The 12335-nt window shown below is 41.7% G+C and overlaps 1 protein-coding gene across 11 annotated transcripts in view; it reads right to left on the bottom strand.

Moving 5' to 3' along the window:
* Positions 1 to 12335, bottom strand: part of LOC111229893 (neuronal cell adhesion molecule-like) — a 44506-nt gene that overhangs the window by 16916 nt on the left and 15255 nt on the right. For 5 of the 11 annotated variants that reach the window (XM_022756403.1, XM_022756410.1, XM_022756412.1 and 2 more), the window contains exons 2-14: positions 8304 to 8472; positions 7390 to 7401; positions 6723 to 6828; positions 5823 to 6016; positions 5312 to 5434; positions 4411 to 4581; positions 3799 to 3855; positions 2643 to 2754; positions 2345 to 2529; positions 2027 to 2161; positions 1220 to 1363; positions 1003 to 1114; positions 729 to 895 (exon numbers count right to left, since the gene is read on the bottom strand). In XM_022756403.1, the coding sequence (XP_022612124.1) occupies positions 729 to 895; positions 1003 to 1114; positions 1220 to 1363; positions 2027 to 2161; positions 2345 to 2529; positions 2643 to 2754; positions 3799 to 3855; positions 4411 to 4581; positions 5312 to 5434; positions 5823 to 6016; positions 6723 to 6828; positions 7390 to 7401; positions 8304 to 8388 (1603 nt within the window). In that variant the 5' untranslated portion in view covers positions 8389 to 8472. The remainder of the gene's footprint in view (positions 1 to 728; positions 896 to 1002; positions 1115 to 1219; positions 1364 to 2026; positions 2162 to 2344; positions 2530 to 2642; positions 2755 to 3798; positions 3856 to 4410; positions 4582 to 5311; positions 5435 to 5822; positions 6017 to 6722; positions 6829 to 7389; positions 7402 to 8303; positions 8473 to 12335) is intronic. The other 6 variants (XM_022756404.1, XM_022756407.1, XM_022756413.1 and 3 more) reach the window with 3 other exon arrangements.

The raw sequence follows: 12335 nt of genomic DNA, 5'->3' as shown, positions 1-12335 counted from the left end.
GGTACTCTTGGCCTTTTTAATACATTTGTTAAGTAGAGAAAATAAATTTTTAGTGCATTGCACAAATTAAACAAAATGTATGGACATATTATCTTTTTATGATTGTGATATTGTTAACTAGAAATTCAGTATGCTTGTTCTTCAAGATGACTCCTAACTGGATTTGAAAGAGAAGAAATCTATATTTATGGATTTGGAGCTCAGCCAATCTTACATGGATTGAGACACAAGTTTTGCATCGTGTCTCAAGCATAAAATACAGTAGATGCTTTGTTGTTTCTACATTTTCGTGGGTCTGCCGGGGTTAAACTACAATGATGCTTTAAATGTTGCTGTCGCAAGCAATTGTGAGACAGCATTATCTCCTTTCCTTTCGTAAAGGAAGGTGTACCCTATCTTAAAGGTGATAAGATAGGAAGCATTGAAGCTCCTTTCCTCAGCGTTTAGAGAATTGGACCAGCTCTTATCATGGCTGCCACTTATACGAAGAAAAAAAAAGACCTTTTGACCACAGCCTAAATACAAAGCTGGAGACAGCATCTTGTTAGCTTGCTTAGCATAAAGACTGGAAACAGAGGGAAACAGCCAACCGATCCATAATCTCCAGAGCAGCTCCTGAGCGGACCTTGTGGTGAGATTCTTTTGTCAGTAGTTTTTATTTTATGAATCTCAAACTGTAATTACAACAGCAGTGCGTTTGTTACTTGTATGCACAGAAACATTCTCACCTTTGACCTCCAAGTAGACGTGATTCTCATAGATACCAAGGGTGTTTCTGGCCACGCAGGTATATTTGCCACTGTTTCGGGACTGAGCGATGTGAATCTCTAAAGTCCCGTTGTCGTGCAGGATGTAAGGATCTCCGTCCAGGGTGCTGGACCGACTGTCTTTGAACCTGAGAGAGAGAGAGAGAGAGAGAGAGAGAGAGAGAGAGAGAGGCAAGCACTTTGAGCCTTTGAAGCATAATAGCATAAAATCCTCTGTAAAAGTTCATTAACTCACCATGTAATTTTAGGGATGGGTGACCCAAAGGAAGCACAGTCCATCAGGGCCCGGTGATTTTTGATGACCTGGTAGACTTTGTTGGCTGGTGTCAGCACTCTGGGCGGCTCCGCTGCAGTGAGGCAGCAGCAATTATTGACATGTTATTAGACTCCAGAAATCAATGTAAATGGAAAACAGCATTCAAATACAAATGGATCCAGTGTAGTGAACTTACAGAGGACATTGACAAAGGCGTTGGACAGCAGGTAACCATAGTCGTTGGAGACGTTACACTGATAGACGGCGCTGGATCCAGTCTGTACATCAGTGAAGATGATGGTGTCGTCTTCCACCTTTCTGCTAAGATCTCTAGGGGAATCTGTTTGTGGGTGACAGGGGGTTGTAAGATGTAACTCTGGCTTTGTGAATTTCAGTTAAAGTCAATATATGTGAAAAACAGATGACTTTTAATTTCATTTTTTTATATTCTGGGAAATTTCTTCCTATTCTTATGAGAGTTAGATGATAAAATACATTCCATTCTGATGTCTGTACACTAACAGCAAAGCTTAGCATAAAGACTGGAAACAGCTAGCACATTACATCTTGTTTGTTTAATCTTCACAAAAACAAAATGTGAAAACAACAGGCTGTGGTTTTACAGTTGGGTGTGTGCAGGGACTATTTTTTTTTTAGGTGGTCGTAGATAAGATAAGCAAACGAGTTCAGGTAATGTTGAACTAATCCTTTACGATAAAATACGACACTGATGCAACTGAGAGGTTTGTCATTGTAAAATAGAAAAAAAAAAGACATATGAACTGTAAATATCAAACAATATCCATTGCAAAAGGAAATAATGCTAACACCAAGGTGGCTAAAATTTGTAATAAATAAATAAATAAATAAATAAAATCCTGTCTCAGATAATGGAATTTAATATCATACTCAGCTTATATGAAAAATTAAAAAGGCAATATACACTGGAAAGATATTTTCAAAGCAGCGTGAGCTTTAGTCAAAAGGAACAGGTTGCACTCACTCTCTATGGGGATGCCATTCATAGCCCAAGTGACAGAGGGCTTGGGCGTGCCACTGGCCCTGCAGGTCAGAACACCATTCTCTCCTGGAGCTAGGACAAGGTTCCTGGGAGCGCCGCTGATCCAATATGGAGCAGCTAAAAATAGAACAGAAGGCTGGAGAATTAATCACTGAACACACTGCCCTGTTGGCATCTGTGCATAAATCAATTATGAGACGGAGGGAGAGGGAGAATGAAGTGACAGAAAGAATGAGCGAATGAACCGCCAACAGGGAGGTCTGGCCCGTTTGGACAGTGTGCGTTTCATCACTGACGCACCTTTGACTGTGACACGGATGGTGTGGTGCACTGAGCCGTGCCGATTTCTGGCGGTGCAGCGGTACTCTCCCGCGTCTGATTCCGACACGTTCACGATACGCAGCGTCTTCTGGTAGTGCAGGAAGAATGTGCGCTTGGCCGGGAAATCGCCGCTCACTTTGGTCCAGGAGAGGTCGGGGGTGGGCCTGGATTCAAAGCGGGAGAGAGAGTGGGAAAAGGCAAAGAGTGACGATGACACTTGAACAGGTGGACACTTGAGGCTTTTGGGACTGAAGTAATGGCCGATTCTTTCACTTACAGTCCCTCTGCAATGCACTCGATCTCCAGCACCTGTCCTCTCAACACCATCTTGGAGCTGGAGGGGCCAGATGGGATGAGGAAGGTTGGCTTCCTCTCCTCCACGGGGTCTTCTATAGTCACACACACACACACACACACACACAAACGGATCCACAAAGAAAACTATCAGCATCTCCTCTGCATCAGTTCATAAGACAGCGAAGATCTCAATCCTTGGCCATACTCTGTGGTCTGTTGTTAGGTTAGATGTTAATTTTATTGCCATGTTGTGTTCTACTGTGCTGCTTCCTGTGGGTTTTTAATGACCAGTTATAATAAAGACTATCAATTATCAGAAGTTAATTTTAAAGACATGAAGATCTGCTTTCTACTGCGACTGAGATAGCAAACAAGTAATCTGCTAAACTAAAACTAAAACATAAAAATGTAATTGTTTATGATAATGTTTTAACAGAGAGACAAACTGAGCAATGACAAAATGAAGTGAGATGAAAATAGCTGGAGACAGGAAGATTAACAACTAGGTGCGCTCTAAAATTAGGCAGAGCAGCAGGGGAAGAGTGATTTTAGAGATGAAGACTGCAGCTGGTTGTTTGAGAGGCAAGGCAAACAGAAAGGAAGAATTTTAACATACATACTTATACCTTACTATACTTATATGTACTATACTTTAAGGAGTTGTTGTGTTAATGTTTATCATTGTTAATACGTTCAAATTATCACCTAACTACTTTATATTTAGTTGATATGTAGTTGTAGCTCTGTTCTGATTGTCGAGACTACAGCTGTTGACCAAGGTGTGTAAGCAGCTCAGGCGATGCTGGAATCGTCATGCAGTGCTAGTTTAAGCAGCTCGTAGGAGGAAGTGAATAGATGTCAAAGGGGTTTTGATTGGATAGAGCAGGAGTGAGGGAGGGATACAGAATTAACTTGGGAGTCTTGGGTCTAAAGGTTAGTGTCAATGGGTAACAGCTACAGTTCACAGCTCTGTGTTGGGGGTAAACACTAGAGGGTGCCAAATCCCACCCCGAAATAAATCAGTGTGATTGAACAAAGCCTTGGGGTTGTCAGGATGAAGGGTTAGTGTTAGTGGGTAAGTTTGAGTTTGGAGCACTAGGTTGGGGGAGTAAACACTAGGGGGTGCCAAAACTCACCACTAAATAAATCAGTGTCATTGTAAAAAGCTGCCATTGTGTCATTGATTGCATCCACTGTAACACAACAGAAAAATCACACACGCCACAAGTTGAAATCGTCAGAACAAAAAAACATGCAACATGAAATTAAAACTGACACAACAAAACTTGAAATTATCTAAAAGTCAGAGATTGGGAATGATCATCATAAGAATCTTGTGGGAACAGTCTGCCGTCATGTTACAACAACAAATGCTACACTGAATGAGAGCGGCCTTTGTTGTTGGGGCAGACGTCTCACAGAAGAAATAAAATGATCGCCTGCTTGGCAGCATGGCGCCATGAGAGCTCTGACAATATGTCTTTTCAGTGGGACGTCGACCACTGGCCTCTCTCAGGATGGGATTAGAGATAGGAAATGCTGTCTCCCTCCTACACAGCCATGCTTGCACATACTACTGTAATTGAACTGTCTCTCTCACACACACACACACACACACACACACACACACACACACACACACACACACACACACACACACTGGCACTCTATTCATCTCAGTCATACTACCTCATTACACCTTCAGTGCTTTTCGGCGTTTTCTTCTCCTCACAGAGAGTCAGACTTACGGTTAAGGACCTTGACGGTGATGGGTTGTTTCTGCTGGATGGTTTGTGTGTGTGGGAAGCGGGCGTAGCAGATATAGTCGTTCCTGGAATCCTCTCGGAGCACATTAGCGAAGTAAAGGTCTCCGTTCAGGGACTGGGACACCCTGGCGCTCTGAGGCAGCCTCTGGAAGTCTGAAATGTACAGCATTTTAAAATACTCTCATGTGTACAGCAGTTTAAATATGTACTCTGCTGCATGTGCTGCCTTCTTTTAAAGGACCAGTTCGTCCAAATTATAGGGAAAAAAAACAATTTTCTCCAGAAGAAACAGCCTCTGTTGACAGTGTATTCTCTAGATTATCCAAAGTAAGAGACACAATTTGTTTTGAGGTGGAGGCAGCAATCTCAGAGATAGAAATATCAAAACCTAAAGAAATTAAACCAAACTGCTGCTGACAAAACAATCTCATCACCAGGTCCGCTCAGTAGCTGTTCTGGAGCTTTCGCTTCTGATGATAAATAGATACAATACGGTTAAAAAGCTCCAGAACAGCTACATAGTGGAGCTTGTGGTGAGATTGTTCCTGCAACTCCTGTGTCAAGAATGAAGTTGTAATCAAAATGTTTGAGTCGACATGGAAGGTAAGTTTTTAAATTGCTTAGAAAATTGGAAATTTGAAAATCTACTTTTCAAACTCTACTGAGGAAGATCATGTGATATGATCAAAAGCTCTTCAACAGATGCTAAATGATCTGAATTGTGGCGAGATTGTTTTGTCAACTAAAGCACAGTATGTATCACTTTAGAGATGAAGTCATTTTTATCTGCAACAGTATTTTATATAATGTGATAAATTATCATGTGCATGCTCAGCTAAAAAAAAATAAATAAATAAAAATCTTCCATGACTGAGGTGCTCACTATTGTCCATCCAGAATATTATGGGAGGGGGCAGGCCAGCAGGGGGTCGGCACGGCAGCACCAAGGACACGCCCTCTTGAACGACGATTGGCTTGATTTTCTCCTTCGACCACAAAGGGGACCCTGGATTGGTTGGAAAAATGGAAACATACATGAGTGGACGAGGAGTGTCATAATTTGACGGCTGCTAATGGACTGTCGCTGACATGATGACAGAGGTGACGAGGCGAGGTAAGAGGGATGGTGCCTGAGTGAATAACAATATGCTGGAGGAAAAATACAAAGGGACGTTCAGCTCTATCCACTCCTAGATCCTGCAAAATAAAACATGCTGCTTTCTACATGCACCTTTACCTTCCAGGAGTGCTCTTATGATGGAAAATGCAACTTAATTGTTGGAAAAAGAAAAGAAAAGAAAAGAATTTATTTAATATGATGTAAGATATGCATGGTGTTAAGACGATGGAAGAAAAGAAAAATGAAACGTTATCCTCGACTGTGCTGCACTCACTGGACTGTCGTACGACTATGTTGTGGGAAACAGCAGTGCCATGTTTGTTTCTTGCTGTGCACTGGTACACCCCCTCATAATGGTCAGCCTTCTCTCTGCTGATGTCCACCACCAGGGTCCCAGAGTGGGGCTTCATGGCCACATTGGGGTCTTGGTCGATGTCATAGTGGATCCCATTTCTCGTCCAGGAGAAACTGAACAAAAAAACAAAAAAAAAGCAAACCAGTGTTATGAGCTGATATTCCTTGATAACAAATTGTATGATGAAATTTTTTCTTCGCATTTCAACCGATCACCAATCAGTCCAATCAAATCTGATTAAATCCTGATGAAACAGATTAGCTTTAACCGTTTTCTTCCCTTTCTTTTGACTAAGATTTGACTTCAAGTTTTCAGGGACTTTAAATGAGCATTTTAAAAATATTTGGTTGTGCAAACTCTTTTATGTTTCAGTTCTTCATGAGGGATTCTGACGGTTACATAAGACTTAGTTTTAGCGTAAGTGAAGGTTCAGGGCTAAGAAATGTATTTTGCCAATGAGCTGAATACAAACATGTGTGCAGGCTGGTGTTGGTGCCAGCAAATTAATTAGGTCTTACACTCAGATAAATAAAGGATGGAGGGTAGCATAATTTGGAGCAAGGGATTCGAAAGCATTAGCTCATACTAGCCTCTGGCAAGGGCAGCATGTACTGGAATAAAAATATTCTTTATTTATCATAAGGTTTGTATAAACCAGACCTGCACCTATCACACCTTAGACTGAATTTCTGGAGCGCTGCTGTCAGCTGAGGCTTCTTACAGAAAATTTGATAGGTGGGTGTTGAATCCACACCTAGAATATTTTTGTCTTCTTCTAACAGCATCATGAATGCAAAATCGCAGTTGACAGATTCCTACCTGGGATGAGGCTTTCCCTTCGCCTCACAGTGGATTATAATGTTCTCCCGTGGGTCTATGATGTAATCCTTGGGAGATTGGTGAGTTATGGTCGGCGGCTGCGGCACTAGAAGCGATCAGAAAGAGGATGATATTTAATCATGACCTTTACTGCACAGCTAAGCTCTTTTTCAGTTGCTGTATTGACCACACAAGCAGTCATTACCAGTCACATGCGGACTTACCACACTGACTCAAACACACAGCTGTTTGCTGACAGACACACAAAAAAACCTCTCAGAACACGTACAGCGGCAGAAAAGGCATGCAGAACGCTCAGGTACATTTCACTTTATTGCAATGATCTGATGCTTAATGTATTCCCGTCAGTGCTGGGGAGATAACTAATGGACTATAACAGAACAAATGACATAAGAACTCATGCTGTTTGCAATATGGCTCTATGAAAAACACTCTACCACTGCAGGAACACAAGAAGAAAAACGGCAAACAAAATAAAAAAAACAAAGGGATCAATGCATGCAATATACTAAGTTCACAGCAAATCACACTCAGCATCTTATAACATAAAAAAATATAGTCAAAAAGTCAAATATAACCCTTAGTGCAAGACAAAAAAACTGCAAGCACAACCTCTGCAGTGAATTCACACTGGTTTGACACTTACATCCTTCCAGAACTTTAGTGTTTTCCCCAAGAACCAGCAAACAAGAAAGAAAAATTGTGACAGTAAAGAGAGCCAGACATTAGTGGGGGAAAATATCTTCCTGCATTATTTATGCTTCAGAACAAGCTCTGGACAAGGCCAGTTCCCAGATGAGGAATGCCAGCCTCCAGTGGTAAACAGCTCCAACCAACCAAACAATACATAGAAGATCTACAGCTGTAGCACAGAGACATCAGGCTGCAGGGCTGCAGGTCAGTCTGGAAAACTCTTTTCTTTTCCACATCAGTCACAGCCAGGAATATGGTGTCTAACTGTTTGCTTTATAAAACCAATGCAACAACATGTAGTGAGTTTCCTCCAATAATAAAAAAAATGACCTGCTAGAAAAACAGGAATATAACCTTACTAATAGGTATTATCAAATTATATATAGATACATAGTTAAATAAGTAAATGTAGATCTGAAACAATGAGTTGATCGACAGAAAATTAATCTGCAACTATTTTTATAATCGAATGATCAGTTTCAGTTCATTTCATTTCAAGGAAAAATAAAAAATATTTGCTAGTTCCAGCTTCTCAAATGTGTTAATAGATTAAGAAGGAATAGTTCTAGATTTTGGCAAAATGCTTATTTGCTTTCTTGCTAGGAGTCAGTTGAGAAGATCAACACCATTCGCATATCATACACCACATTCATGTCTGAGAGCCCAATTATCCCGCCAACATTTTAAAACCCAAACATAGAGAGTTTGTCTTATGTGAAAAAAAACCCAGAAAATCCTCATATTTGAGAATTTAATTTCCTGCCGATCCACTAATCAATTAATTGCTTCAACATAAAACTGACACCGAACATCAGTCAATTTCCCTCAGCTGAATGTGTTGTGTGGTGTGTTGCTCTGTTGTCTTACGGTCTAGTGGGACCTCCAGCGCGGTGGCGAGGTGTCCCATTAACAGCACTAGCAGTGCTAAGTCCATCCTCCTCCTCTCCATCATCGGCGTGTGACGTGAAGGTCTGCCCCCAAATGCGGCGACTCCCTGCCTCTCTGCTCGGTCACACCGTCTGAGGACACGTGCACACTACGAAAGACAGAGAGAAAGAGAGAAAGAGTGTCAGAGACAAGAGGGTAGAAACACGAGCAGAGATTACTGGGTTGAGTAGCACAGCCAGTTACTGAGGCTATCAATCATAATACTGAGTTTGTTCCATTTTGTGTCCATCAGCTGCTGAGAGAGAGACAAAGGGAGAATGGGCGAGACAGACACATATAGCTCTGGCCACAGATCGATTTTAGTTGCCATGCAGTGCAGTTTGCTGGAAGCTATCTTTTTGATCTAGTGCACTCCAACAGGGACCGACACGGCCCACATGGGCTCATTTTGCTCAGCTAATCACTGCCGTGGCCATGATGCCATTAGGCTTCTCTGCCATATCGATCACATCAGCCGGCAGATGACAAGCCAAGGGACAAGGCAGGAGGACACTCACTTCACTTTCCATTCCCCTCTCAGCTTTATCTGACTGACTGACTGACTGACTGACTAAACCGGAAGCAAACTGATCTGCAATGAGGTCAGATTTCAGACCCTGAAACATCATGATTTCATGAGATGTCATGTTGTAGTGGGATCAATCATGAGTGATGGGACAGATCTTACATCTGTGACGTCTGTTCAGTGGGGACAGATGGTAAAAGTTCATCAGGGTGTTCAGGTTCAAGCGAGGTGACTTGTTTGCAGGTTTGAACAAACTGAACTGAAAGGCTAACTGGCCACTGATTAACTGTTAATGAAGTGAGGATTGTCTTTTGTTACACATTGTAATCTCATTACGCCTCCATCACAACTCTAGTGGTGCATGGCGGACGCACGGGGAATAGACAGGAAACTGAAACACAAATGTGTGTATTAAACATAGCAGGTTATAATTTTTCCTCTTGTTGCCAGGCAGCTCGAGTGCTGCCATGTCACACCTTCATCCAACCAGAAGCAATTCAAAAAAATGTTTAAAATTATCACTGTCATGGTCATCAAAACCAGAACATTATTCAAGCTTCAGAGAATAATACCAACTACTGAGTCAAAATGACTTTGCTCAATTGAATTTATATTCATCTGCATAATTGAGTGCTGCCACAATGAAATGATCAGTATTATTCATTATTTTTACACGCATGTGAGCACAGCTTCCAAATGATGGATAAAAAAGAATGAGGAAACAGAACTTAGGAGGAGTCGTTTTCTGTCTTTAAACAGCAGCAGCCTGACCTGTTTTTATCTCGCTCTCCTGCCTGTCTTACCCAAGGCATCCGCTGGCACAGTATTAAAATGTCACAGCTGAATTTAGAGCTCAGGCAGACTAATTTGCTGCGTTATCACAAAACCACACTATCAATTTTGGGATATTAAAGCCGGTTACCGTATGAGAGAATCAAATCAAGCCCATGTTAAAAAGGTGAAGCCGGGATGTACCGCTCTTTGGGTGTCGGGTGGGTCAGATGAGGTGGTGGAAGCTGTGTCTGGGACTACGGGCCAGACCGCAAGGCAGTCAGAAGCCTGACCTGGTCCTCTCTGGGGAACTGATGTATTTGTTAGCGCTGCCCTCCAGTCATGATTCAGTACCGGCCCCAAAGCTGGTGTCTTGTAGCATGGGAAGAGACCGAGGCTAACGTCTGCTGCCCCCAGCTTCCACTACACCTCTCAAGGGAGGGCCTGTATTATACGCCCAGAGCACCCAATCACACTGCTGTGTACACCATCAGGCAGCTCCATCTGAGGATCTGACATAACAAAAAAAGATCCAGGGTGGGGGTGGGGTGGGGGGTGGATTTCATCAAGTTCATTTGCAGGCTGCAGGCAGGGGTGCTGAACCTGATTCTGAGAAGAAAACCTGCAGACTCTCACCTTCAGTGTTTGTTTACAACTTGTTATATTAGAAATGTATGATCAGGTGTCATTTATGCAAAATCTATTCATGGTGGAGCTGAGCTGAGAAGTGATTACAGTATAATACCTTACTCATTAGGTATTATACTGTAATCACTTCTCAGCTCCAATCTTCCATCTAAAACTTTGTCAAAGTATGTAAAAAAAAAACAACTAAAAACTATATTTTTTATATAAATAAATGAATAAATAAAGTACAGCCTGAACTTGGCAATGCATAGTCTCAGGCCTGTGACAGCGAGAGAATAAATGTGTTAATTATAAATTTTATGGTGAATCCCCAAAAGCCTGATGATTCTTATCTGGAAAAGAGCCAGGGCTTCATTCAGGATTCATTTCCCAATTTAATGAGGTGTAGCAGCTCAGCTCCAGCTGGTCAGCATGTGTGTGTCTTTGTGTGCATACTGTATATGTGCGCCACTATTTGTTTGTTTGTGTGCGCTATAATTATCCCCGTGAGCTGCAGTGATACAGGCCAAACCCTCACATCCCTCTCAAGTGGGGACGATGAACCAGCCACCAGGGCTTGAAACTACTCACATCCTGACTGAATGGTGAACATAAAAATGATGAGAAATAGCCAGACTTCACCCTATTCATGTTAACTAGTGGAGTTTTCTTGGTCTGAATTCTAAAACCTTCACTTTAGCGATGTCCTATAAGGCAAAAGTTTGCATAATGAGCGTACTCTGAGCTTAAGTTAAAGTAGTCCTGCATCTTAAAGAAGAAACTACAATTCAAAGCCCACATTTCAGTTAAAAATACAATTCTTTGAGGGGACACACAATCAGAAGATATCCATCACTATTGTTGAACCTTCCTATGCATCTTGTGCTGACAGAACTGGAAAAGCCAAAGTCAATAAAGCTCATTTCAGTACAGACTGCTGAGGCCAAGATAAAACCACAGCACTGTTTGGAGTGCTGTGCCAGAAGCTGTCAGACGGCAGATAAAAATCGAACAGTAAATGGTCTCTTAGAGAGAAACACGACAGGTTGGGAAGGACACTTCCAGTGAGGATTTTTAGCTATTTTTCAAAACAGATGCGGCCAAGAGGATAATAAACTGAGCTGCTGTCTTACTTAGAAAACTCAATACAATAGTTACTAAAGGCGCTGCCTCATGAAGACAACCCTAGAACTTAAAGGACCATACCAGTGATTTTACCAGTGAAAGTTTTAGCTCCTTAAACCTGCATTCACAGATTTTCTGTCCACATGGTGGCAGTGGATACAAGCTGTAAAAATTGACATATAATCACCTTTTAAATAGATGTGTTGAACAAACACATCCAACAGAAGTGGAGCAACTTTAGCATTCATTTTGGGTTGTACAGTATGTCCAATATTCACTCACCTTTTAGCTCAATTTTTGGTCCCTACCAATTCCTGAAGGAAGCACCTGGCTCTTTAGCTCCTAAATACTCCACCATGTTCACCAGCTAGTTGCTAACTGTGTCTGTTTGCCATTTGGTGCTGATCAGGTAGCGTACAGTGAATTTGTCAAGCTTTTTTGCTGAGAGCAGCTGCCTGCTGAGAGCGGTGAGAGTGAACCAAAAACAGTAAAGTTGCAGGCTGTAAGACCAAAACAATGAGCCGAAAATCGCTAAAATGCTGCTACAGCTGAGGGGAACAGCAAAGTTAGGGGAATGTTCTCATCTCTTGTTTGTCACTGTGAGAGTGACTCCTTGTTTGTTTGACTCCGAGTTTGGTATTTGTCTGTGGAGTTTCCTGAATGCTTCAGGCAGCCATTGGTTTCCATTTATTTCCTTGAGATGTGAAAGACTCTTTGTAACTCGGTTGACTCACGTAATCATCAAAGTCACATTGAAATGTGTTTTTGCTTTTTTTGAACCAATCTGCAATTAAACTGCATTAGCATGAAACAATAACTTGACTGATGTTTCAACTGATTTCTGTACAGTTACGAAATGAATGACAGTTACACAATAGTGAGGTTAGCTATAGTGTAAAGTGTACAGGGTTAGGGTTAATCCT

Source organism: Seriola dumerili, unplaced genomic scaffold (assembly GCF_002260705.1).
Source record: "Seriola dumerili isolate Sdu_G_001 unplaced genomic scaffold, Sdu_1.0 BDQW01000242.1, whole genome shotgun sequence".
NCBI lineage: Eukaryota > Metazoa > Chordata > Actinopteri > Carangiformes > Carangidae > Seriola > Seriola dumerili.
This window is presented reverse-complemented; position numbering and strand designations above follow the sequence as displayed.